We start from the raw sequence: 27,421 nt of genomic DNA, 5'->3' as shown, positions 1-27,421 counted from the left end.
AATTTAGTCAACTCTGATCGGCAGGTACCTCCAACAACCTCATCCCAAGTGACTCCAAAAATGTTGAACCTAATCCTGAACTTTGTTTATAGAGGGTACACTTGCCCTGTGCTAGGGCTGTAGCAGATATTACATGAAGTACAAGATGTGGTTGTGGCTTTCCGGTTACAGATCTAGAGGCTGAGTGAACCGTCTCGAAAATAACTTCCTTTTCCCTGCCCAAGAGATGGGTGCTAGCAGCTCCTATTCTTTTTCTTTTTAATTGAAACCTAGTTGATTTACAGTGCTGTATTTCTGGTGTACAACATAGTGATTCAGTTACAAATACATATGTACATATATACATTCTTTTTCATTGTAGGTTATTACAAGCTATTGGATATAGTTCCCTGTGCTATACAGTGGGACTTTGTTGTTTATCTATTTTGTATATAGTAGTTTGTATCTGCTTATCCTGAACTCCTATTTTATCCCTCCCCCTCCTTTCCCCTTTGGTAACCACAAGTTTGTTTTCAATGTCTGTGAGTCTGTTTCTGTTTTGTAAAGAAGTTTGTGTCATTTTTTTTAGATTCCACATATAAATGATATCACATATTTGTCTTTCTCTGTCTGACTTAGTTCACTTAATACAATAATATCTAGGTCCATCGATGTTGCTGAAAATGGGATTTCATTCTTTTTTATGGCTGAGTAGTATTCTATTGTCTGTTTGTCTGTCTATCTATCTCATGACTTCTTTATCCAATCATCTGTCGATAGACACTTATGTTGCTTCCAAGTCTTGGCTATTGCAAATAGTGCTTCTGTGAACACTAGGGTGCATGTATCTTTTTGAATTAGAGTTTTCTCAAGATATATGCCCAGATTGGAATTGCTGGATCATATGGTAGTTCAATTTTTAGTTTTTTGAGGAATCTCCATACTATTTTCCATAGTGGTAGTAGCTCCTATTCTTTGGAGAAGTGGGAAACCCCGCCGCCTGAGCATCACGGTGGGGATGCACACACTGTCTCTGCTCTTTAACACACAGCTTAGGTTCCCCATCTGCCTCACACTTGTGCTGAATTTTTGCTACCGGACCATGGATGAGACTTACAGGCTTCTCCCCATCCCCTAGTTATCTTTCCAGTGGGAATATTAATTGTGCCTTTGTTAAAAGATAAACTAAGTCATATTAAAATTTTTAAGATTTTTGTCTGAAAAAAAAATCGATTCAGATCAGGCAGCATCCACTCTAGCAGATACAAAATAGCTCTGAGGAGCTGTACAAAATGAAAGACTTTCATAGGCAGGAGCGGGAACAAGGAAATTATACTAGGCAAAACTGCCAGTTAGTTATTGCAAGATTACTTTCCTTCAGAGGTATGGGGGGGGGTCTATCAGGCAGATTAATTAACTAGTGCTGATCAGGTCTTGCCTGAATGATTGGTTAAGATTCCATTTCTGGAATAGACAAAACTATAATTGTCTTGGTTTGGTGAGTGAGGCTTAGCATATGCGATTCCATTTTGGGCTTGTTGTCTTGTTTTTAAAATAACTTCCTGAAAGATCTAGTGTATTTACAGTCCAGACCTTCAAAATGTCAAAGTTCAGAGGAGAGAGTGCTGGCTGTGAAGCAAGGCAGCTTCTCGAATTCCAGTTCCACCCCTTAATGAATGCTTCTGATCACTTTTAACAAGTTACTTACGTTTCTGAGGATCAGCTCAGCTCAGAGAATGGGATTGACAATATTCACTTGCACGGTTTTTGGGAAGAATAAGTGACACTGTGAGTATGTGCCAGGTGCCTGGATTCAACAGGTGCTCAGTTAAATAATCTCCAATAATTAATCAACCAATCAGTCGCAGGTATTTTTGGCCACCCATTCCCGAGCCTTGCCAAGTCATGAGTTCATTCTGCCAGCGCCCGTTAGCGGGACGATTTCCAGGCTACAAATGGCAAACCCCTCACCTTCTCCCAAAGGTGAAATGCGACGGAGTCTCTTTAAGAGAGGGCCGGCGGGGCGGGCGCCGGGCTAGAGGCGGAGCGCCGAGGATGCGCCAGTCTCCGGGCCGCCCTCGCGCCGACTCGCGCCGACTCGCGCAGGAAGGAAGCCGGGCCCGCCGCATCCGCCCGCCGGGCCATGCTGCTGCGGCCTCTGCGGAGCTGGGCGGGCCAGGCGCTACGTTGTAACGGGTCCGGGAACCCCGTCTCGGGCCCGGGGCCCCGGGGGGCGCAGCGTTGGGCCTGGCCGCTGGGTAACGCGTCTCTCGGTTCCCCTCGCTGGCGTCCCGGATGTGGCCCGCGCCTCGGCGCTCAGCGGCCATCAGCCCCCCTCCCTGCTCTCGGCTAGCAGTACTGGCCTAAACCCGAAACTCCTCCCAGGCGCCGGATTTCCTCCTAGCGGCTTGAGGGAGGGGCGGGCGGTCCTTAGCTGGTGCCCCAGGCACGAGCCGGCAGGGAGCGGGTGGGGTTCCGACCCATCTCTTGTTCGGGGTTGGGAAACCCTTTAAAGAGCGGAAAGAACCCTCCTCTCCACAGGTCCTCGTCCTACTCTTGGCCCCATCCTTTTGGCCTTGGGGGAGTTCCGGGCTGGGAGCTACAATTCACCAGCCTCTAGTGCACAGGTGGTGGAGACCCTTCCCTTCAGAAATAGGAGCCCTCGTTATAGCCAAATTCTGGCGTTCTTTGGCCTCAGGCTGTTCACCGGCACCTGAGAACTACCTGTAGGGTGTGTGGGCCGCGATGTCAGCCCTGGGCCTGCAGGAGAAACCCGAGTTCCTGGGCTGAAACCAATGCCCGTTGCCCACTCTTACCCGTGCGCTAGAGTGGAGGCCACTCTGGTTTAACTAGGGGGACACCCATCAGGGAGGGTCATAAATATAAAATACTTGGAAAATGGAAAGCATAGTACACTAAGTGAGCAAAGCGGAGCACAACTGGGGCCTAGATGTGCCACCAGGACCCAGACAGCAGTTGCAGTGTCACACGCAGGTAGACGGCGGTGTGAGTGCCTTCATCCACCTAAGGAGCGGCCCAGGTGTTACTGGAAAACATTTTTAGCTCAGGGAGCAAGCATAAAAACTGGTGGTTTAGAAAAGTAGGACAAAGAAGAGTGAGCTATTTAAAACTGAGTTTAAAAATTGATTTCTTTTCTTTTGTAGATAAAGATAGAGAAAGTGAAAAAAAGAAAAAGTCAGTGGTAAGTCTCTTTTATGTGGATTCTTTCCTTTGTAGAATAGTACACACACACACATACACACACACACACACACACGTTTTGAGGAGGGGAGTGAAGGAGTATGTGCACACAGTAAAAAAAAAATTAGTACAAGAGCATCTCCAGGAATAAGGAAGTCTGTCTACACCCCGGAACCCCAGACCCCTTCCCCAGAGGCCACCTGTTACCAGTTTCTGGTATGTTCTTCCTGAGAATCTACACAGGTAGGAGAGTACTTGTATTCATAGCCTTTAGGTGGATTGGAACTGTTAGCTTGATGACTGATTACAAAGGGATTTGAAAAGTGCTCATCCTGTGTGGGGAAGGTTGGGGTGACCATGGGTTAGTGGCTGTGAGGGAGTCTGCTGACTGCCACTCCCAAGCCACCATTGCTGAGGCTGGTAGGTGTGTGGGGGATCACAGAGAATCAATGGGGTCATGACATGGTTTCAGCCAGTACAGTGACTTTAAGGTGCCAACTCTGGGACGGGATTGTGGCTGGTGTGAAATGGAAGGTTAAAGAGTCAAGCTGGACATGTCCACGACATGTTGGAGCCTTTAGCTGGCTGTGGTGAGGAGCAATATTTCAGTCACCATCAGTCCAGAGGCTCAGCTCCTTATGGGAGCTGGAAGTTGGTAGAATGGCTGTGAAGGGAGTGGCTTGGTGGGCGGTGACAGGAGTACCTTGGCTGGGATCTGCAGAGGGTAGAAGCTGTGGGCAGCCCCTCTAGGGTATTCGGGGTGATGGAGAGGGTCTGGGAAGGAGTGAAGTCACATGGAGAGAACTGGTGATTAAAATGCTTGTGATTTATGGAAGTTTGTCGAAACTAAAGGTGGAGTGGGGTATGATGACAGGCACCATGGTGGAGGTGGGCTGTGGATGGGAATTGATGCATTATATTATATGAATCATTGAGCTAGCACTCAGGTGGGAGCCGGGCCTGTCCTCGGTGCTTTCTGGGTGTGGCCTGATAGTCCTCAGACACGGTAGGTGGTTTGTAGGAAGTGGTATGGAGCCTGTATTCAGGCCCAGGGCTGCTCTTAATCATTTAAATCCTCTGAGTTCCTCTGTGGACCTGGGACCTGGGGATCCAGCAGCCCGTATTGTTAGTAAGCCCGCGGTCTGATGGGGGAGATGGCAGTGAGTCAGACAATGGTGGATCTAGAACAGCAGTGAGTAAGAAGCAGGGCTTCTAGAGGGTGAGCACTTACGGGAGGCTTGGGGACCCTTGAGGCCTCCTGGGAGAAGGCGGGGAGGGAACTGCAGGTGCAAGTCACAGAAGGAAGAGAGCCCACAAGCCTGAGGCTTGTGGCCAGTCCCAGAGAGGTAGCTGGGGAGGGCCTTGAGGTAGGGCAGGGGACCGGAGACAGATCCCAACACCCAGAACCACTGAAAGACTTTACTGGACATGATCTGGTTTGCCACTCAGAAAGAAGTGGTGGACCATGGGTAAAGGTGAGGGGCCCTGTTGGGCTGGACTGAAGGCAGAGATGCCAGCAAGGAGGCTCCAACAAGGAGGGTTAGAGACCCTAGCTAGGAGCCAAGGAGACAGGGCCCAGGTTCTATAGGTGAGTAGGGCCCAGAGTTGCTGACTGGGGAGATAAGACATCCAGGGTATTGAGGGTGTCTGGGCGGATGGTACAGCCTTTCCTGAGGACTGGAACGGGAAGGGAAGCCATATGTGGGTATTGGGAGGTGATAAATTGAGGTGCATGTGAAACAGGACAGTTAGGGAAGATCTGGGCTGAGCTGCAACTGGAAAGTGAGTCACCACCCAAGGAATTAAAAAATTAAATTCCAAAGTTGAGTTTAAAAAAAGTGCAAGTGACTAATACTTTCAGACAAACAATTGACCTGAACAGACATTTCTTGAGGGAATTTATTAATGGCTAATAAACATGAGAAAGTGCTCAGCCTCTGTAACAGAGAACAAAAGCTTTTGGAGATGGAGTAGTAAAAGCTATGGAATCAGGCCTGGGAACTCGGGCTTCAGTCCCAGCTCTGCTATTTAGTAGAAGTGGACAAGTCCTTAACTCCTTAGAGCTTAGCTTCCCTATCTATATAAAGGGGCAAATAATTCTTAGCTCCTGTGATTGTGGTGAGGACCAATGTGATAATGTTTATAAAGTATAGAACCGATGAGGCTAACACTAAATGCCTAGTAAGTAACAGACGTTATTATTATTAATAATACAATAAACAGAGGTTTAGGATGAGATATACATAGTATTGGCAGAGCATAGTGAAGGGCTTACTCTCATCCTGCTAAAAGGGGTGTGAATTGGGACAGCATTTTAGAGGGTAATTTGGCATCAAGCATCAACAGCCATAAAAACCCATTAACTTTTGTTGCTGTGATTACACTCCTGGAAATCTACTGAAGGGGAATAACCAGCCAGTGACAAGTAGGATCCATGTACAGGGATGTTCACTGAAGCACTGTTTATAGTATCAAAAAAATGGGCATCACAACACAAATTCACAATAAAAATAATGGACAGAATTTAACATCCAACAGTAGGGATTTCAATAAGTCATAGTTTATCTTACATCATGGAACATTATTTGGTCATTCAAAATCATGTTTTTGAAAAATATTTAATGACCTGGGAAGGTATTCACTATGTAAGAGATGAAAAAAATAAAATAAAAATAGATGAAGTGTGATCCAAATGAAATAATAAATGAACTGTTCATATGGGGAAAAGAACAGGAAAGAAGTATTACAAACTGTTAATGATGCAGAAGTTGTCAGTCTGGTTGAGGGAAAGTCGGAGAGTGGTAACAGTGGGTGTGTATGAGAGAAAAGATAAAGAATTTGGGGGTTGAGGGTGGGAAGCCTTTCCTTAGTTCTTTGAATGTTAAATGAAATAAAACTGGGATCCTTTTTAAAAAAAACAGCTTTGTGGAATTATATGTTAGCTTACCCCCAAATTCACTAATTTTAAGTATACAATTCAGTGATTTTTTTTTTAGAGTAAATTTACAAGAGTCATGCAGCATCACAGTCTAATTTTAGAACATTTCCATCACCCTGAAAAGAAACCTCGTGCCTGTTTGCAGTCGCTCCCCCAGGCCCAGGCAGCTAGCCCTCTACTTCCTGTGTACGGGTTCACCCTTTCTGGACATTTCCTGTAAAATGGAATCATAGCACATTTGGTCTTTGTGTCTGGCTTCTTTTGCTTCGCAGAATGCTTTCGGGGTGCATCTCTGCTATAGCATGTGTCAGTTGCCACATAGTGATACCATAGTGCTCCACTGTGTGGCTGTATCCCACTTTGTTTATCCATTTGTCAGTCGCTGGACATTTGGGCAAGTTTTCTTTTTACTGCAGGTGTCTCAGGGTCTTTAGTAGGACAGTACATATTTTGAATCTTCTTGGGGGGCTTTTGGGCCTGAGCCTTTTTGCTTCTGGAAAGCTTAGCTCTGATTAAACATCTAATGGTGGTTATCTCTGGAATTATTAGTGATTTTTATTATCTTCTTTTAGTTCTCTGTAGTTCCTTCTGTGAGACTGCTTAAAGTCTCATTTTCAGGAAAAGATGAAGTGTTATTTAAACATAAGGATAGAGGGTACATCCTAGTGTCAGTTAGAATCATGGGAAGTTGGAATCCAGGCCTAACAGCAGAGGAAAGGGGAGGTAAACTTCGGCCCTTTTGCCATCTTCACACTCACTGAGCTCTCAGTGGGTGCTGGGACTGGGTCCTGAGTCTTCAGTGTCCATAGTAGGCCCTCAGTGAGCAGTTGAAAGACTCTCAAAGGTGAGAAATGTGCAGAGGAAACAGTATTTGCCCGAGATACGCTGAAATGTAATGATGGTGTCTCAGGGGCAGGATTATGAGCAGCATTTTCTGCTTTGTGATTTTTCTCTATATTCTTCAATGGGCATATATTACTGTAATATTTTTAGACATCATTTTTAAAAAAGATAAAGACTTTCTTTGCTTGGCTCCTCTTTGTTCCCTCCATGACAGGGGAACTTTGTGCAATTCCCCACACCTTGCCTGCTCTCAAGGGGAAACCAGTCAATAATCCAAGGCCTTAGATTTACTGACTTTCAGGGTTTTGTGGTGGGAATAGGAACAAATATTTTTGGAAGAAGTTCTCATCTGAGTAACATGTTCCTTGCAGTGAACAGGAAAGAAACAGTCTGTGCAGAATGATGTCTAGGTTGAGCTCTTTTTATATATCTAGGAAGAGGAAACATTATTTCCTTTAAAGAACAACAATAAGAAATCAAATGCACGAGGACCCTAATGGGCTTTCCATTTTGCACACTCCCTTGGGTTCATCTTGTAGTTTCTAGTCCGAAAGGGGTGAGCTGACTAGGAGCGGGACCTGAGGGCCAGGCCTCTATTGCAGGTGTAATTGTCCAGCTCTCCTGGGTACCTGTTAGGATCAAGGCAGGAGGAGACCTTCGCAGCCAGCTGACAGATTGTCTAGTTGCTGGGGAGAGTTTATAGTGACTGGGGTAAAGTGAGACAGCCCACCGCGACCCTGTGTTTTATGGGGGTGTGACTAAAGCTCTCCTGGCGTCACGAGAAGGGGTCTGCCAGGCCTGGGTATGAATTCCAGCTCTTTCCCCTGCCAGCCCCATCACCTGGAATGAGTCACCTATGTGGCCCACGGTGCTCTGGGTGCCTCCAGCCTGGGTGTGAAGGTCACTGTGCAGCAGGATAGGTCCTCCTCTGGCTGTGTGCGTCCCAGGGGATGTGTAATATGTGTTCTCAAGGGCCAGTTTATCTTTTCATGTATGTAGAACTGCCTGTTTCCTCTCATGATCTGCTGGAGCCAAAGCCACTTGGCCCGTGTCACCAGCAGTCCTGGCTGAGCAGAGCCTTGTCAGAACTCCTGGGCAGCAGGTTCAAGGGCCCCAATTGAGAGTCTGATTCAGAGGTTCTGGGTGCATGCGCCTCTGGTGCTTCTGGAGCAGGGTGTCTGTGACCACTCATTGAGAAAACCTGCCATGGACCAGTGGTGCAGTTTCCTGCATGTTGAAATCACCTGGAGAGCTTTATAAGTTACTGAGGCCCGAGTCCCACCCTCAGAGATTGTGCTGGAATTGGCCTGGGTAGTGGCTTCCTTTTGGAGATTTTCAAATCTCCCCAGTGATTCTAGCACATACCCGTCTGCTGCGGATGCTTCCTTTCCCTGCGATGATGTACTTGTAGGAGGCTCCTTATCTTTGGTAGAGGTAGACCCCTTCCCCCAGTGCAGTTAGTGTGAACACAGTGTAGATTCAACCTCTACTCCCTGCTTTATGCCCTTCTAGAGCCTCATTTTTCTCTTCTGTGAAAACGTTAGGAGCCGCTTCTCAGGGTCAGGCAAGGTGAGGTACAGGATTGGTGTACGTTACCCGTCGTAGTCCTGCTCTCCTGTCCTAATACCTTCCAGTCCATGGCCGAGCACGTCCTTCTGCACAAAGCAGTGAGTCAGGTCCAAGGTAACACACGTGTGCTTCCCAACCTCAAAGCCATCAGCCTCTGGTTAAGAAGGAAGGACACTTAGGCCTAACATCTAATAGTCTGAGGGGTTGATCTAGGGAAGCGCAGAGGAGGGGTGGCCAAGGGCAAGCTGTGTAGGGTCTAGGCATTGATGTAAGGGAGAGTCTGTCCTGGAGGGCAGCGGGCTGTCCTGAAGCCTGCCACCGACGGGGAGGATCAGTTTGTTACTAACAATGGGACCTTGGGGGTTTCCTGCAGAGGGATTTTTGTGTGCACACTGAAGTCTTAGACTGAACCAGTTCGGCTGTTTACCTGAGCCCTTCCCTAGAAATTCTTCGCTGACACCCCTCCAAGTACTGAATCTAACGTGCATTTGTCCTTTGCTAGATCTGTGTCGAGGGCAATATTGCAAGTGGGAAGACGACGTGCCTGGAGTTCTTCTCCAACACAACAGACATCGAGGTACGGCTTCCACCCCGGGTTCAAAGGAACTTGCAAAAGCTTGGTGGATTTTTAAAGGGTGCGAAGCCTGTCCAGTAGAGATGCTGCTGGGGGAACTGAGTGCGTCCTGTGTGACTCCCCCAGGAGAGGCCCTTGGAAGCTCGTGCCTGGTTTTCCCCCAGATTTTGCTCTGTGCATCCTTTTCCTTGGCTGACTTTGCTTCGCATCCTCTCACTGTAATAAATCTTGGCTGTGAGTGTGACTATATGCTGCATGCTGTGAGTCCTCCTAGTAAATCATCACGGCTAGTGCGTGAAGGGGCCACATCCCAGCCCAGGCTGTCTGCTCTGGGGGCTGTGCCCTGGTTTGGTTCTTCTACAGCATGAAGAGCTTTGTTGGGTCTAGGAAGACCACTCAGCCTTCAGATCTCGGCTCAGTGCTCTCTGACCCCCACAGCCAGGTACCCTCTGTGGTGTTGGTTCTTGTGGCCCTTCTGTATCCGTATTCCATACAGCTTCTCAGGGTTTGAAAATGTGTGTTGATTTCTGTGATTATCTGATTAATGTCTGCTTCCCCAGTAAGTTTAAGGTTACATGAAGGCAGCGCTGGGGTGATTTTGCTCTTGCTATATCCTTGGAGCCTAGGGTGGCACCTGGCACAGTGGGGACTCATTGTTTGTGGAGTGAAAGTGCCACAGATGGGGTGTAGGTCCAGGCTGCCTGTGACCCAGCCTCTGGTCATGCTACTCAGGGGACAGGAACAGAGTGTTGAAGACTCGGAAGAAGGAGAGGGAGATTGAGAGGGGCAGAGAATGATTCACAAAGGAAGAGATATTTGAACTGGATTTTGAAGGATGTATAGGAGTTTTCCATGTAATGAAAGTTGAGGTGAAATGAGGTGAGGTGGGCATACTGGGCAGAAGGAACAGCATGAGCAAAGGTACAGAGGTGTGAAAGATGGGGGAGGTAACTCTTCAAGATCCCATGCATTGCTTTCCCTTGGTCTCTTGTGACCTTGTGGGACCTGCTCATAGGCACCTGAAGGTCCCCAGAAAGATCTGCATATTCTCAAAATCTTAGGTCCAAGAACACCATTTAAATTCTTTCCAGCACACACCTGCACACGCAACAAGGCTCTTGCACAGTTTAAGGAGTGTACTTAAGAAACACGACTCTGCTGTCAGTATGCCTGATGCAGAGACCAGAGGGAGGAACCGGAGCATCGTGTGCTGCCAAGGTCACCAGAGAGCCCCCAGCAGGAAGCTGGGCTCAAGCCACAGCCTGAAGTCACCACCCTCTTGTTTCTGTCACCTCCCTGCCTACTGGCCCGAGGTGGTGGGCAGTAACATGCAGGAGGGATGGGAGAACCTGCCTTGCCCCCAGGGAGCTCCCAAGGCAGCCGGAGTGGTGGCAGTGGCGTGTGCATATACTTGTCTGCAGGGGTAGATGGAGTGGTTCTGAGGTCATTTCTGGAAGTCTTGCAAGGAGGCCACGTCTAGATGGAGTTGTGGCCTCGCAGGGAGGGTTGCTCAACTATTTCAGCATCCCCTGGGCACCCAAATCTTGCCTCTCCCTCCATCCTCCTCTCACACTTGCACACCTTCTCAGAGCTAAGGCACAGCAGCTCTCTGATGTTTTCTTTCCTTGCAGGTGTTAGTGGAGCCTGTGCCCAAGTGGAGAAATGTCCGAGGCCATAATCCTCTGGTGAGTATATTGTTTCCCATGTGAACCACCAGCTTCCCCCTAAGTGCGCAGAATGGAGGTGCTGGTGCCTGAGCCTGCACGCTGCCCAGGCCCGTGTCCTCACTCTTAGCTGGGTGGTGGGGGCACGGGAGGGATGAAGACAAAATGCCACATATGGGTGTTCAGAGGGAAGGCTCTCTGCTGCCTGTCAGGGCATGTGCAGCGCCCAGGGACCTCCTGCCAACTATCCCAAACTCTTCCCAGCAGTCCACCCAGGCTATCCAGGGTGTCTGTCTCCTGCAGCTCATTCTACCCCTACCCTCTCCTAGAAGAAACCCAGGTCTCCTCAGCCCTAGCCCTCCAGGACCTGTCTCTAAGTAACCAGGTTCCTTGATAAACCTCTGATTTGGGTTTGCACTTGGCAATGCCCGGGGGGCTGCCTCAGGCTCACCCTGAAGCTACCTGTCTGCTTTCCCAAGGTGGGCCCAGCCAGGCCCCTCCCACCTCTTTCCCCATTCTGAAAGCTCTGCTCTGTTGCCTGAAAAGAGATGGGTGGAGCCTGGGTCCTGTAAGAGGAGCTTGAGGAAAGGATGTGGATCTGGGCTCCCTCCTCATGATGGAGAGATGATTAGTTTCATTTTTCAGGTGAGGAAACTGCAGCTGAGATGAGTTGCCCAAGGTCATACAGCTGGTAAATGACAGATCTAGCTTTGAACCTTGGACTTGGGAGAGCCTTTGCTCTCCCCTGTTTCTAGCAACAGAATGGGCATCTCCTTGAGTGGTTCTTGGTTCTCTGAGCGCCACTAGGGGCGGACTATGTTTAATTTGGCTCACCATTGTTTGCTAGATCATAGCGCACTCTGAGCACGTAGTAGGTGCTTGTTCATTCATTCAGCCAGTATTCATTGCATGCCTACCATGTGCCAGACACTGTTCTAGATGCTGGGGCGGTGAGCAACTCAAAGCTTCCTGCTCTGCTGGCCCTGATGTCCCGGTGTGGGGAGGCAGGAGACAATGGAATGTATATTATGGCAGGTGGTGATAGGAGCCATGGAGACATATGAAGCAGGTAAAAGGGTGTTATTTAAATAAGGCAGAAAGGCTCAGAGTCTGAATAAAGAATCCCAGAGACATGAAAAGAGCTTCAACTCTCGGCAGGTGGGGAAGATGGAATGGCAGCCCTGGGTGTAACAAAGAAACCTCAGAAACATTCATCTGCTCTAGGAAAATAGGGAGCACCAGGCCTGGATCATTATGTGAGAGAACCAGGCCTATGTTAGGGGTTAGAGGTGGCATTGCACGTGACACAGTCCCAGTCTCAGAAGCCTGAATATCCTTGGTACAAAGAGCATTTCCAATGACAGTTTTATAATAAAAAAATAATAGAATTATGTATTTTTACACAAGTTTCCGCTCTGCACAGAAGAGCAAGATTGATAGTTTAGTGAAAGGTCTCAATTCATTACTTTCCCTGAATTGGTTTTCTGATGCAAGAAGGTGTTTGTTTCTGCACCTGTCAGACAAGAGGAAGTGTTTCTCCTAACCATTGTGAGATTTTCTTTCACCTGCAGTTAGGAGTCTGCAGTTTTCAATGCAGAGCACCAGTTAGCAGCAAGATTTAAAAAAAAAGCAAAAATCTGGAAAAGAGCAAAGTAGAATTATTAGCAAGTGGAATATGGAGCATGAAGTATTTTGTGTCTACAGGCAACAGAGAGTGAAGGAGTGGGGCTTCTGTTTTAGAGAGGATCGCTGGGGAAGGCATCTCTGATAAGGTGACATTTGAGCAGAGACCGTTATTTATGTGAGAGAGTGAGCCGTGAAGACATTTGGGGGAAGAATGTTCAGACAGAAGGCACAGCAGATGCAAAGGCCCTGAGGTGGGATTGCACCTGGGTGCTTGGGGAACACTAAGGGACTCGTGCAGTTGGAAGCTCACTAAGCCAGAGGAAGAATGGTTAGAGACGAGAAGATGGAAGCGGTTCTCTAGGGCGCTGTGGGCCTTGGTGAGGGCTTTGGATTTCATTGTGAGTACAGTGGAAGCCAGGGGAGGTTCCGAGCAGGGGAGTGATTGAGGACCGGCTCCTGTAGGTGTAACAGGCTCACTGACTGCCAGACAGAGAGCAGACTGCAGGGACTCAGTGAACGTTACTGAGTGACTGAATGAATGCTCCCTGGGACTTTATATCAGCTCCTTTTACAGCTGTTCCTAGGCTGTTCTGCAACTGCTCTAGTCTCTGTCTCTGCCCACTCTGTGACTGTGGTGGGTTCATCTCTGGCTCCCGCTCAGCCCTGTAGGTCTCACAAGATGGCTGTCAGTGACTGAAGAGACTGGAGTCCTACAGATACCGCATTCTGAGGTAAAGCGCTGCATTCTCCCCCCGCAGGGTCTGATGTACCGTGACGCCTGTCGATGGGGCCTCACCCTGCAGACCTACGTGCAGCTCACCATGCTGGACCAGCACACTCGTCCTCAGGTACATTTCAAGTGCTTGGTTTCAACCTTCTTAAACACCTTTCTGCGAATGAGGGGCATGTGGTTGCCAGGAAGGGAAGCCTCACAAGGAAGCCCCGCTGGGCCTTCAGCGCTGCCCAGCCTTTTCTGTCTCTGGGGCCAAGGTCTGTACTCCTGCAGCTCTCTGAGGACCAGCCTCCAGTGCGCCCCCCCCCCCCTCAGCTAGCCAAGAATGTGCTCTGATGCCGTGGGAGCCTGAGTCTTCATGACCCTGACTGCTCCTGGGCTCAACACCCTTTAACCCAGTTCTTCTCCTAGTGTGGTCCCTGGACCAGGAGCAGCAGCAGCACCCAGGAAATTGTTAGAAACGCACATTTTCTGGCCCCATCCCAGACCCACTGAATCAGGAATTCTGGAAATGAGGCCCAGCATCTGTGTTTTTATCAAGCTCTCCAGGTGATTTTAATGCATGCTCTGTTTGTTTGCATCAGACCCGCTGATCTAACCTTCACAAGGCCTGTTCAAATTCTTGGTTCAGATTCTTGAAAGAATCTGATTGGCTCAGCTTGGGTCATGTATCCAGCCCTGGGCCAGTCAGGTGCTGGGACAGGCCACGGGGCACCAACACGGCTGCTCAGGCCCCTTCCATCAGCGGGGGTGTGAATAGGGGCAGAGTCTTTTAGAAGAAGGCTGGCTGAGGAGTCCCTGATTGGTGCCTGTAGTTCAGAATGGCAAGACTGGGCTGGAGGCCCTCCTGGAAGGAGATGGGAAATCCCTACAGCCAGTTACTCTAGGACAGCCATGGTTTGATGGCTGGATGGTTTGATGCGGGGCTGGGCACTTGCAACCACAGCTATCATTCTAAAATCTGCATCTTTTAAAAATGGAAAGATATGAGCAGAATCGTATGAATTTCTGTCTCCCCTAAGATCTCTCTAAAAGATACACATCAGAGGGGGATCTGAGGTTGGCACTCACCCTACTTTTCCTGAGTGGGGACTCCGTAGCAAACATAATTGTGTCTAATGTATCTGAATATAATGTGCCATATGTGTGTCCCTCCATTTAAGGGAATCTATTATCATGAAGGAGGCAGAGAGAGAAAGAGAAATGGACAGACTGGGAAAGGGGAGCAGGAGAGAGGGATGAATGGGGCGTTAACAAGACGAGCAGAAGAGAGTCTCAAGTAAGGAGAGGGTGGAAAACTAGTAAGGAAGGTGGATGGGCAGATAGACACATGGGGAGAGACAGTCAGGAAATTCTGGAGTTATGGCTTTGAATCTGCCTCTCATTTGCTCATCCAGGTCCCACTGAGTGCTGTGGGCCAGGCTGAATGAGAGCAGTAAGCTTGCCCACCTGGCGTCAAGATGAAGGGCCTTTCCCACTTCCCAGTGGAACACTGTGGACAATGGGAGAGGCCATCTGTGGAGGGTGTGAGCCCCACAGCAGGGAGGGGTGATGTCAGCATCATCCTCCTCCCTCCTGGACACAGTCCTTTCCAATTTGGGAAGAGGTGCAGCAATCCCCAGCCAGCCCTGTGAAAAGGCAGCGAAGTTGGCAGGCGTCCTTGTGGGGTTCCAGAAAGCCACATCCCAGCCCTACCTCTGCTTAAGCAAACGCACCCTACTTAGGTCCATAATAATCACCTCACTTCGCACTTCCCCAAACCCACAGCCCAGCGGAGCCTTACCTCTCCTGTGAGGAGGCTGCTGTGGATAGGGCCTCCGCCTGGGCATTGCTGCACTGACCACTGAGCTTCAGGGTGTGGGAAGGGTCCGGGGCCGAGAGAGCCTGATGTGGGACATGGCTTTCCTCTGGTGTCCGCCTCCTTCTCCCATGACTTCCCGATTCTTGTATTTAGAGCAAACTGTACGCAGGGGGAGCAACAGGCATTCTTCAGAGCATCCTAACCCCTCTCTTTGCCTGAGTTAGTGAATCACTTTCTGTTTTCTTTTAGATGTCACCTATACGGATGATGGAGCGGTCGATTCACAGCGCAAGATACATTTTTGTAGAAAACTTGTATAGAAGGTACTGTAGTTTGCACAATCGATAATTTATTAAACCATTAACTTTTTAGAAATGAAATTGGAACTTGTTTATCTAATTGACAGATATTGAGTGCCTATTGTGTTGCTAAGTAATGCTGTGTGACAACCAACCACAAAACCTCAGGGGTAGACAGCTTTCCCAGTTGATTGCTTGGCCGTCGGCAAGGTGGCTCTGCTGACCTCGGCTGGGCTCGATGTCCAGGGGTTGGCTGGTCTAGGATGGCCTGGCCAGGGTGACTGGGGTGGCTCATCTCTCTTTTGCTTGCCTACCCTCCTTCTGGGACCAGCGGACTGGCCGGGGCAGAAGCACTGGTTCTTTTTCTGGTCCCTGCTTCACGTTTGCTAACATCATTGGCCGAAGCAGGTCACAGAAGCTGACCCCCGTCTGAGAGTGGGCAGGGCCCTTGTGGGTTATGTGGCAGAGTGGGAGGATACAGGGAGGGGTGAGGGTTCAGAGTGACTAGAGCAATCATTCAGCACGGTGGGTGGGATATTTGTTGTGATTTCACTCAAAGCTGTCTTCTGCCCTCATGGGAGCACACGCTATCATACAGACACGGCTGGGGGTACTTTTGGTGGCTTGCAGTGCTGCAGCCTCAGAGGTGTGGGGCCCCCATTCCTGTGCTCAGTTGACTGCTGACATTTCAGGGTCCTGGGCAATGGGCTGCAGGCTGGAGTCTGAAGCTTCAGCTTCTTCCACACCCTTCCTCTCTTGATAGCTGTGTGCCTGGTCCCTTCTTGCCAGCCCCCTATATCACTGCTCTGAGCTTCATGGTGCTGCCGGCATCCCTGGCCGAGCTGGTCCTGATACCCTCCGCCCATCACCCACGAGCTGACTCCCTGTTCCCTCTCATCTGCAGCTATCGTCCTAGATGTCACCTCTCTTGACCCTCCCCAACCACCCTGTCTCAATGAGTTGAGCCCCTTGTTATTCTTAATTGCTTTTTTCTGTTGGTTTTCTTCAGCATATTTAAGACAACTGCTAATTAGGTTGAATCATATGTAAATGTTAATATTTGACCCATTTTGACCTACAAAAATGGCAGTTTCATGCAGTTTAACTTAGTATATATTTATTTGTTTGTCCATTGTCTGTCCTCTCAACTGGACCATAAGCTCCTTGAAGACGGGGATCACATCTGGCTTACTTGCCTAGCTGAGACCTAGCACCGAGCTGGCCCTGGATGATGCTTGTTAACTATTGCTGAATGATGAGACCTCTGGCTGGTCTTTCATTTCCAGCCCGACTTGTCCCGCAGCTGTTTCATACCCCTTCTTCTGAGGGGGCCACAGAAAGAGTTCTTCATGGGTCCTGAGCTGCCAAGGATTGTGCCCTTGAGTCTGTGTGGTCTCACGGGGTCCTCTGCCCCCACCCATTCCAAGCATCCCCAGTACTTTAGGGTCAGGGTCGGCAACCAGGTCAAGTCCTGACTGTAGCTTTGTCCTCTGACCTCAGAACTCTTAAGGGCTCTGCTCTCCCAGCAGACAGCGTTCCTGAGGCTAGAGCTCTCTCCTCACCCGGCTGCCTGGGTTTCCTGTGGGGCTGGGGGATCCACTGCTAGGTTTATACAACCCTTTGTTCTCTCTGCTCCCTGCTCATTAGTGCCTCTGCCACATGGAGGACAGGCAGAGGGTAGGACGAGTGTGTCCATTTACTGCTGCGACAAAAGTGTAGTCTGAGGAGTGGACCCTGGCAGTGGGGCGGGATTCCCTGGGACCCTTGCCTGGCTGGGTTGTCCATGTCTTCTAATTGCAGTCAGCCTGGCCAGTTCTGTGTGGCAGCCTGTGGCTCTTTTTGAAGAGGGTGACCTGGAATGGAATGACAGAGGTCAAGGGGAGAGAGCGGGGTGTGGACCGAGGTGTACTTGGGTTCCACTTCGGCTCTGGAGTCTTTGTTCCTAAACCTCTCTGAGCCCTTCTCCTCTCTAATTCCCGTCACCCATCTCGGGAGAGCCTTTAGAATGGCTGCCTGGTTGAGGTTTTGTGACCCTTGCCCACCTTGATCTTCATAAAATATGCCAGTTTAACCCTCCCTCTTCCTCATAGGCTGCTTAACACCTGGTGAACTTACCTAGGAGCTATTTGTCTTTGCCTGTCACGGGGCAGTTTTGAGTTTTAGCTGATGTCCCGGGCTTTGGTTGCTCATACCCAGGGTTTTTCATTACAGCACTTCTTATGGGTGGTTCTCTATTTCCTCATCTCTATGGCTGTGGCCCAGTTCACTGGTCCAGATAACAGGGCCCTGCCCTGGGCTGTTTCATGGGTTGGGTAGGAAAAGGCTGTAGCTTTTTTTTTTTTTTGGAGCTCTTTTCCTGCCCTGTTACTTCATATTTATGCCTCCCTCTGGTCCTCCCAGAATGCCTGGCATCTGTTGTTAGGGTTTCTGTGGGACGATGAACCACAGTGGAAATTTTCAGCGTCATTGTGTCTGTTCCAGCTAATTCATACAGCCTCCAGAGGGCACAGATCTCCCTGAAGGCCTTATTGGAGCCTCGAGACTGATTGCTGGGATCACTTGATGGAGCCCAAGGGCTGTGGATCAGCCTGTGGGCATGGGTAGTCCAGAGGCTGCTGGGAGCACCGGGGCCCCCTGGAGGGCCAGCCCAGCCCAGCCACCACTTTGGTTTTCAGGAGGATGAGAGAAGCCAGTGCTCCTTAGACCCTTTCCCTGGAGTCCTCCAGGGGCCTTGGAAAGCTCACCCAGGCGGCTGCTTTCCCACATGCTGTCTTGCCCCATGTAGCCGGAAGCAGCTTGCTAACCAACTGGAAATTTCTTTGAAGTCATCTCTGTTATCTTAGAGATTCACTTAGATTTTGCATTCAGTTCTGTAATATATCCTTCTGATTGTATCTGTAACAAACACCATGCTCAGCATGTGGCTTGGAGTCCTCCTTCCCTTAGCCACACTCCCCAGAGTCCGAGTTTAAGAACCAAGGAGTGGGGCACCTAGAGGCACCTCCTTCCTAGTTGGGCAGGAAACTAACCAGGGGGACATCATCCTGCACCCTGCTGTGGGGGGCAGCCGTGAATGAGGAAGTGGTGAGACAGCTAGATTTCTCTCTTTAAGGCCAGAGACTTCAGGCCTGGGGGTGCCCCCATGGTGCTGGCTCGGGAGAACCAGGCCTCTGCCTCTTTCTACCCAGGCTCTAGGTGGGCTTCTCCCATACACACTGTGCATCTCATTAAGGTGCCGGTGCTGCTTTGCCAAGTCCAGGGTGGGGCCCGAGAGCCTGCATTTCTACCAGACAATCACCCTGGGTGGCCACCATCCTGGTCAGGGTTACACTTAGAAGGGCAGCACAGAAGAAGCTAGTAGCTGGGTGGCCTGCAAGGAGCCCTTTGTCCCAGTGCCTGGCCCTTTCCCCTGCGACTTTTGCCCCTGTAGCTTCCTCGGGGCCTCACCTGAGCCTTTGGGGTTGTGAGAGTGAGAGCCCGGTCCTGCGGGCTGTCTCTGGGGTGGCCAACGCAGGTGTAAGTCCTTCACGGAGCAGGATTTCCTCACTATCTGCGGTTTCTTCATTTCTCATTCGTGGCTTCCGGTTTTGGTTGTTGGGGGTTTTGTTGTGTGACTTTTGTTTCCGGGGTCTCTAGGTATATTCCTAAGTCAGGAGTGAGGCAGCTCTAAGCCCAAGGTTTTCTTTCTGGGGGCATAGTGAACAGCGTTTCCAGCCAGAGCTGCAGCTCAAGAAGTGATGAGTGGAAGAGTAGCGTCTGGGCTGTCTCTCTGCACGGCCGCCTCCCTCAAGAAGCCTGCTTCTCTCCGTGCCGTGGGCCGTCCACGAAGTGGTGTTGAGAATGTAGATGTTTTGAGAGGTTTCTGCTCCCCCCAAGTACCGATCATCATCATTTTGAACCTAAACCAAATGAAGCCTAGAAACTGGTTTGGCTGGAGCCTTTGCTTCTACCCAGAATAGGATGTTTTGGTTCCCACTCCAGGGCGGTTTGGTTGCACGCTGGGAACCACAAGTCAGCTTGCGTGGTGTGTCAGCTTCTGTCTGGGAGCTTGCATGGGGACAGCCCTTTCACAAGGCAGCCTTGGAAGTGGTCCTTTTCTCTTTCTGGGAAGCACGTGCAGCCTTGGCTTGGAATCTGAAGGGACTGGGACAGAGGGCGTATGGTAGGCATGGTCCCACTGTCTGCAGTTGCAGGCTCGAGTGCCCAGAAAAGCTAGTGCACTGAGATTCTGCATCCCCCAAAGCAAAATTTCCAGAAGGGCCTTCTTGCCTTTTGAGCCTCGGACAAGTGAGGAGCTCCCCCCCAGAGAGAGACCCCCTTCTTCCACCCTCTACTCCCACCCCAGCGAGTTTGGGGTTGGGGAGTGTACATGCGATTATGCCACCAGAGGTTAATTGCCTAAGAGGAAGATTCTGGTTACACAGACTCTTTATAAACATAAAGAACCTAAGGCACCTTGGAGGTGCAGGTGCTGTGCTTGGATGAAAGGCTGAAGGTGCTGACGAAGACTCGGGAGCAAAGCGGCCACGCAGGCGACTGTGTGGCCCCAGCCCTGTGGGCTGAGTAATCAAACGCAAAGCGTTTACAGGAATGCCTGGTTGGCGTTTTCAGAACAGAAGTAAGGGAACTGGGTGGGGCCCAGCAGGGGAAGTGACACGCTGACTCATCTGAGGCTGGTGATGATGGGGAACAGTCATGAAGACCCTGTGTTTGGAAAAACAGGCGGGTCCTCCTACCATGCTGACGGGCCCTGGGGCTGGGGTTCCTCCTTGCTCTGGTCCGGAGCTGGGACTCACTGCCTGGGTCATGGGCCTAAGGACCATGGCTTTCTTCCAGCTGAGGCCAGAGAGACACTGGATGTGCCCAGAACAGCCCCCTCAGACCAGGGAGGGCGAGTAGTGAAGTAGGGGCATATGGGTTTGGGGGCCGCCAGAATCCGGCTTAAATCCCTGCTCAGACAGAGTTGGGCTGAATTTCTCTGGGCCTCACTTTTCCTCATCCATAAATTGGGGCTGAAATCGAGCTCACAAGATCTTATGAAAAACAAAAGACAGTACTGTGCACAAGGAGGCTGGCATCTAAGTGTGCAATTTCTGTTCTAATCTGGACTGTGCAGACCGGGGGCTCTCTGGGCCTCGGGGAATGTGCCAGCAAACTGCCAAACAAAACGTCAGCAGGATTCATGTGAACCTATGACCTCGAAGGGAGGGTCTGCTTTCTCTGTCTGCTTGCAGCAGTATGGTGGGAGCCTGCCCCCGGTTTGGCTGGGTCAGGGTGAGAGATGGGAGGCCCCTCCTGAGACCACCTGGAGCTGATTTCCAAGGGAGTGGTGGCTCTTGGGCCCTTGAGATCCCACAGGGTGTGTACCCCATCCCCACATCTCTGTGTACCTCCCTGCACACGTGACACTTTTTTTTGTCGTGTTGATCAGTTTGGTTTTAGTTATCACTGTTCTACATGTGTCCTGAGTTGTGACTCAGTTCAGTGGTTGGAACTCTGGGGACCCTCCAAGCTCTAGAATTTGACAGAATCTCCTTTGGGCCTTGCAGACACATGTGAAGTTGTGAGTGGCAAAGGCTGGCTCCAGCTGTCCAGCGCCAGTGACGTGGGAGTCTGTGTGTGGGGCTGCTTTCCCTCCATGTGCTGCTCACCAGCCACACCCTTGATTTGCCGGTCTGTTCTGTGTTCCCAGGCTCTGTGTTTGGTGGAGGGGGTGGGGAGCTAATCAACAGCTTATTTTTTGCAAATCCTCATTCCCTCAGAGTCAGCTTTGTTCTAGAGAAGGAAGCATGTCTTGAATATTATATAGTCTCAGCTGCAACTAATTGAAACCCAGCTCCCAAGTAGCCTGAACAATGTGGTTGTTGCAGGCTGTCTAAATGGCAGGCTTTGGTTTCATTCGGTGGCCCTGGTGCTGTTTCTCTGTTTTCTGCTCTGTGTCTTATTCGTGTCCTCAATATGATTCCCTCATGGTGACAGAATGGCTGTGGCAGAACCGGGCTTCTCACCAACTGCTGGCCAGAGGGTTGGTGTCTTGCCAGTGGCTTTCCTCTAAGTGTGAAGAAGCATGGTTTCCATAAACCCCAGCAAGCCTCCCTCATGTCTCACTGGTCAGGTTAGGCCCCTCTGGCCAGGGGAGAGGATGTCCAGTTGGTCTACCCTGAAGCTTCGGTTAGGGGTTGGGTTTCCCTGAAACAGTCTTGTGCTATGGACCCTGAATAGCTAATGGAATACTTTTAAGGAGATAAGAAGAAAGGCTTGGGGGATGGGCAACCACCTGTCCTCACACCACACCTGTGACCAGTCAGTGCTCACAAAGTTGTTACCTTTAGTCCCTGAATTTTGTTGCCTCTGGCTCCCCTCTACAATGTCCTGGGACTTCTTCCCCCTCCCCTCCCCCACGAAGCTTACCCCACTTATTTGGGGCGGGGGCGGTCCTCACATGCTAGTGTGTTCTGGTCTTTCTGCTGAGGTCTGATACTTGAGACCCCCCAAGGCACTAGCAACTGCCCCCCTGCTGTCCTCTCAGCCCCCTGTGTTTTCCTGCTGCTGGGCCAGGCACAGCTCTTCTGCACAGAGGGCATCGCGGTGGTCTCGGGGACTAGGGGCGCCCTCCAGGCTGGGCCGCACCCTGTCGTTTGGGCCTCCAGGCAGGGCTGCTCATGCCCTTAGTCTTCCAAGGGCCTCCCTCCTTGCCCATCCTGCTCCTTCTCCCAGGTGGGAGTCAGTTCCCAAGGCCTGGGGCGAGGGGGCAGCTGCAGACCACCCTCTCCCCTGGGGGCTCTTCTCCTGCCTCCCCTTTAGTTAGCAATCAGAAGCCCCTAGCTGCACACAGCTCGGGCACCTTCACTCCCTGTAGTCAGCCTTGCCAAACCCAGTTCTGAGTGGAACCAAGACAGTGTTCAAGATGAGTGGAGGATGTTAAAGGGCACAGTTCCTCTCCTGGGCCTTTGAGGGTCACCCATCCACTGACCAGTTTCTTTCCTCCAGCTGCTGCCCCTCCCCAGGCTCCTGCCTACTTGTTTCCTCCAGGGCAGAGAGGACCTGCAGGAGCTGGGGACAAACGCCCTATCTCTCTCTCTGGCTCTTCTTTTCTTGTTTTTCAGTTATCATTTTAAGTATGTAGTAATGCCTTCTCATCCAACCCTCAATGAATTGAGAACTATATGTTGTTAAGTTTTGGAAAATACAGAAAGGGATAAAGAAAAAAAAAAGTCTTCCATAGTCCTACAGCTCAGAGAAAAGCACTGTTAACCTTTTCGTGATTTTCTTTCCAGTCTTTCTTCCAAATGTGTGGATGAATACTCTTGAAGATATGATTGGGTCATGCTATTACACAGTTTTATATCATGCTATTTCATTGAATGATGAGCATTTGATTATGAGCATTTTCCATGTCATTAAATATTTTACAGCATCATCTTTCACCTGCTGCATGGTTTTCTATTATATATACCATGATTTAGTTCTTTGTTATTTTTTAAATGGTGCTACAGTGGGTATCCTTGATTACTTCCACAAAAATAAATTTCTAGAGGTGAAATGGGTTTGCTGCTCCACCTCCAGGCCTGAGTGGTCCCTGTTCTCAGGGGACAGGCTTCATAGCCCCTTCTCAGGGAAGTTCAAGCCCCAAATGGATTCTCCCATCGGGCAATGCCAGGATGAGTGCTGCATTATACTGTAAGCCGTCCCTGGGCAGCGGAAGGTCAGAGGTGTCTGGGGTCCTTGTCGTCACTCCCCATCCAGCATCACGTGGTCACACTACTCCCAGGTGCCCTTGGCAGTGCCCTTTCCATGAAAGCTGTGCCCAGATGCTTTGTGGGATGGTGCAGCCCAGGAATGTTCCCTTGGGAGAATGAATCCCTTACAACTCTCGTTATAGTGGGAAGATGCCTGAAGTGGACTATGCGGTCCTGTCGGAATGGTTTGACTGGATTGTGAGGAACATCGACGTGTCCATCGATTTGATAGGTGAGACAGTCCTACCCGCCTCCCTCCCCTGGGCCCAGTGAGGATGTGCTTGGCTGGGGCCCCACCCAGCAAGGGTAATGGGCAGGGCCCTCACCATTGGCCGGTCTTTACCTGCATGAATCCAGCCACCCCTTCTGGAGATGTGCTCTGGCTTGTGTTCCTCAAGGTGCCTTCCCCTCAGTCCCTTGTGATCTGATGGGTTTTCCTAGTTTGTAAGGGAGGAAGGAGGGACAAAACCCAGACATTTACTGAGACCCTCTGTGTGCCAGGCCCCACGCTAAGCTCTGTCTACATGTGGGACCTCATTCAGCCTCACAATGATGCTGTGGAGCTGGTGACACGGAAAAAGAACAGAAGTCAAGAGTCAGGCCAGTCAGGCCACACAGCCAGAGCCGGTCAGTGGTCCAGCTGCGAGCTGGCCCTGTCTGTGTTTCCTGCTTGGGGCTCCTGGCAGGTGTTTCTCTCCGCGCCTTTCCCAGACACCCACGCACCTTCCTTCTGCCCTTGGCTTTCACTTCCAAGCCTTGAACCAAGTAATTAAAGGCACATTTTTTTTTTTAATATCAGTTTATCTCCGGACCACTCCTGAGACCTGTTACCAGAGGTTAAAGATGAGATGCAGGGAAGAGGAGAAAGTCATTCCACTGGTAAGAACCCCTTTAACCCAGGTAAAGATGCTCTCCCACCTGGCCTGGCCCCACCCACTGTGAGATCTTTGTGCTGCTGTTGAAGAGAGAGAAACAGGAAATGAGCATGTTGAGGGTGAACTCTGACTTCCTCTATGGCTGGAGATCTGTGCCCTGTCTAGATATGCTTCAGTTCCTGTGGCCCCGCACTAGTGGTTGGCACCATTTGTGCTCAGAGGCGTCCCTTCTCCCGTTCCCGCCCAGGCGTCACCAGGGCTTGGCTGGTCCACCTCCTGAGGATTGCTTGCCTTTGTGCCCTGCTCTGGGTCTTGGCTAGGACGTACCCACCTGCTTGTTGCTACATGCGCAGAGCCTGGCTGGGAGATGGTACTCACTGGTGTTTGCCCAAGACCTCGGGTTCTGGCCTGAGCCATGTCAACTCAAGTCAGGACAGTTGTAACAGGCTCAGACTTCTCTCCCTGACCTGGTCCCTCATTCCCCCATCTCCCTCTGAAGTTCAGCCTCCACACTGCGGTTGGGTGATGTTTCCAATACAGAACACCACTCATGATTTCCCAGCCCCAAACTCTTTAGTGCCTCGCTGCTGTCTACTTGTAGTGTGCCGTCCGGGATCCTGCATGGCTGACTTCCTCTCCTGCCACTCCCTGCCTTTCATGCTCTGACCATAAAGAACTAGTTGTGGCCACACACACACACACACATACACACACTCACACTCACTCTCACTCTCTTTCTCTGTCTCAGTCCCTGTTTCTCTCTCCCTCTCACCATAGAATTACAGATACGCCTTTGCATAGTGGTTTCTTTTGCTTGCCAAGTCTGATGTTACCTCCTCCAGGAAGTCTTCCTTGACCTTCTCTCCACTGTACTCCCCCAGCCTCTGTGCTTATTATGGTCACAGCCATTGGGAGAAACATACTGAAACTATTGATGTGTTTGATCCCCATCCCTCACAAAACTACTGTGAGCGTTTTAAGATTAGATCTTATTCCCTCTGCGTCCTCAGCATGTATCCCAGGGCTTGGCATCTAGGAGTTGCTCAGTTAATATTGAACTGAATACCCCATGTGAATGCCACTGGAACTACACAGACAGATGCTGGGCAGGCATTTGCTGGGGTGTCATGGGGGTCTGAGCTCAGAATGAGCTGGACTAGAGGTCCTAGAAGGCCAGTCCAGCTCCTGTCCAGCTTCGTGGGGGTCCCAGAAGGCCTGTCCAGCTCCTAAGGCCTGCCTAACCTGGTTTCCTCTGGGCCCAGCAAGGTAAATTCCAACCATGAAGGCCCGAGCATCACTGCGGGCAGCTGCTTTGAAGTCTGGGGACAGGAGTGATCAGAGGAAGGGGGAAATGGAGTGGAGCTGGCCCATGCTGGAATGGGGCAGGACAGCTCTGTGCGGTGACCCACATGCTCCTGAGAAATGACAAGTCTGGAGTCCCTCCAAGCCCTTTCCAAGACACTGTCTTTGTGGTTTTGACAAGGCCTGTAGGACGAGTCTGTTGTTGCTGAGGGAGAACTCGGTGGTGGATGAAGAGGCGGCAGTGCCATTTACCCTTCTGGGCTGGGAGTAAATTGCCACTTGAGGAAGTGCTCGTGGGCGACTGAGAGCACCTCGGCCTGCGTGTGGGAGAGCGCATGCAGTCCAGTCCTGCCGGCTCAGGGGCGTGTCCAGGCCTATTTTCCCTTGGGTTCCACCTTGTCAGGCTTTCTGAAGTTGGTCTTTATGGTCTAGAGATCCATGGAGCCGTAGGTTGTCTGGTGTGGGCTGGAGCAGTGGGGCTCCTAGGCCAGTGAGGGCTTCAGTCCTCTTGGTGGGAAGGACAGAAGGGAGGGTTCAGAGGCTACTCAGGCCCCCATGAAGGCGTGGTGGCCCTCCTGATGGAGAAGCAGCAGAAAACGAGAGGAGGCAGGCAAGAGGGTGTGTATGAAGCACCAGTGGAGTAGACTGTGCTAGAGGGATGGGCCAGCCGGTCACAGTGATGCTTCTGATGGTCACGATGCCTGGGCCCACTGGTGGGGTGCTAGGCCATGTTTATCATTGTCTGCCTGAGTCAGGTTGGCTGTTGCGAGCTCCTTTGTCCAAGCCACTGCCCCGTGGTCATCGCCATTCACCCTACCTGCCCGAGACCTTTGGCGGGAGAGCTTGCTCCCTTCCCCGCCCCTACAGCCCACGCATTTGTGTTCCTGGCAGGAGTACCTGGATGCTGTTCACCACCTGTATGAGGAGTGGCTCATCAAAGGAGGCCATTTCCCTGTGGCAGCCCCTGTTCTGGTAAGTCCCCTGACAGGGCGGGGGACTTTTCTAGAAGGAGGGGTGCCCGGGGGAATGTCAACTACTCTGCAGTCTGTGGAAGGGAGGGCTGAGTCCCTCAGAGCTTGAGAATTTGGAAGAACGAAGCAGGAAGGGTGGAAGGGACTCTGTCCCACAGTCCCCATTCTGGAGTGAGTCTCACACACCCATGACACAATAGCATCTCACTTATCCAGCATCGTCAGTGAAGGAATGTTCCAGGTGGTTGGAGCCCCTAGACCTGGGTTTTGGCTTTAACCACTTGGGGGTGGTGGGCTTCTGACACACCTGTCCCTCTCTCTGTGGATGGCAGGCCCAGGGCCTCATTGCACCTTTTCTTGGTGACCCAGGGCATCTGAAGGAACATCAGTTGCTGTTCTGGTCTGTCACACAGTGATGCCCTTAGGAGGTGCTGAGGTGTGTAGGACTGTTTGCCCCAGACTACTAATGCCTTTGAATTCCCGTTTGCTTTTTACCGTAACCCCCTCTCTCCTGCTGACACTCACCATCTCTGTGCTGATGTTGTGTCTGCCCGGTCAGCGTTTCCCTGCTTCCCCTGTCCCCTCGTTTTCTGATTTGCTGCTGCCGAGTTTCTTGAGGCAGGCAAGTGGGTACCTCAGACTGTTAGGAGCGTGTATGCAGTGGGGTAACTGAGGGACGACCGTGCACAAACTTGCACATGGCCTTGGGCATGTCTGTTTGGGCTGCTCAAACACTGTACTCGCAACTCTTCCAGGCAGTGAGGTTTCTGGAAAGTGAGATATTACTGTACTGGATTTTAAAAGAAAACTAACTTTCCCCCCTCATTATAGAAAAGTGGATGATATAAAGTGATGAGGAAAAAAAATCACTTATGAGCTTGCTGCAGGGATGACTGTAGTAGATTCTTAAATGAAAATATAGTTGAGACTGGACTGACCTAGAACCAGGAGCTCTTTGGCTCTAACCTTGCTTTTCCTCTGCCTGTGACCTTGGGCTTCCCTGCCTCTCCCTGCCTCATCCCGCCCACCTCTGTCTCTCTCTCTTCCTCTGAAGGGAGGATGGTGTTGAGGTCAGATGCAGCCCCGTGACCTGTGTGTTTAATTTCCAGGTGATTGAGGCTGACCACGACATGCAGAAAATGGTAGAACTCTTTGAACAAAACCGGCACCGAATATTAACTCCAGAGAATTGGAAACATGGTCCATAGGACGGGAAGAGCATGCCAGAAAAGTGCCCGCTGCTGCGAAGTTAGCTATTAGGAGCAATTTGGAAAAATCCGCTCTCAGGAGGGCTTTCTATCTGGCCA

At 50.7% G+C, this 27,421-nt stretch overlaps 1 protein-coding gene across 7 annotated transcripts; it reads left to right on the top strand.

Annotated features, from left to right (window-relative positions):
• Positions 1–1,643: 1,643 nt before the first annotated feature.
• TK2 (thymidine kinase 2) lies at positions 1,644–27,421 on the top strand. 7 transcript variants are annotated; one of them, XR_012075680.1, is made up of 11 exons: positions 2,042–2,237; positions 3,144–3,181; positions 9,033–9,107; positions 10,736–10,789; positions 13,153–13,242; positions 15,178–15,251; positions 23,110–23,198; positions 23,766–23,845; positions 26,035–26,115; positions 26,484–26,550; positions 27,224–27,421. XR_012075680.1 is itself a non-coding variant. In XM_072967489.1 (10 exons), exons 4-10 carry the CDS (start codon positions 10,767–10,769, stop codon positions 27,320–27,322), a joined length of 633 nt encoding a protein of 210 aa, XP_072823590.1. In that variant the 5' UTR covers positions 1,644–1,767; positions 3,144–3,181; positions 9,033–9,107; positions 10,736–10,766; the 3' UTR covers positions 27,323–27,421. The 7 variants fall into 7 exon arrangements, 6 of the variants coding, with proteins under 6 accessions (XP_072823590.1, XP_072823587.1, XP_072823591.1 ...); XM_072967489.1 differs by lacking the exons at positions 2,042–2,237; positions 26,484–26,550 and adding an exon at positions 1,644–1,767 and having other exon boundaries at positions 13,056–13,242; XM_072967490.1 differs by lacking the exon at positions 26,484–26,550 and having other exon boundaries at positions 2,044–2,237.

This window comes from Vicugna pacos, chromosome 9 (genome assembly GCF_048564905.1).
Source record: "Vicugna pacos chromosome 9, VicPac4, whole genome shotgun sequence".
Taxonomy (NCBI): Eukaryota; Metazoa; Chordata; class Mammalia; order Artiodactyla; family Camelidae; genus Vicugna; species Vicugna pacos.
The sequence above is the reverse complement of the archived record's forward strand: the minus strand, read 5'-3'. Positions and strand labels throughout refer to the sequence as shown.

Bases quoted from the DNA above. Each gene is read 5' to 3' on its own strand.
- TK2 (XM_072967490.1), top strand. From the start codon at position 2,123: ATGCTGCTGCGGCCTCTGCGGAGCTGGGCGGGCCAGGCGCTACGTTGT. The intron at 23,199-23,765 runs GTGAGACAGTCC...TTTTAATATCAG, and splicing joins CGTGTCCATCGATTTGATAG to TTTATCTCCGGACCACTCCT. The intron at 26,116-27,223 runs GTAAGTCCCCTG...TTTAATTTCCAG, and splicing joins CTGTGGCAGCCCCTGTTCTG to GTGATTGAGGCTGACCACGA.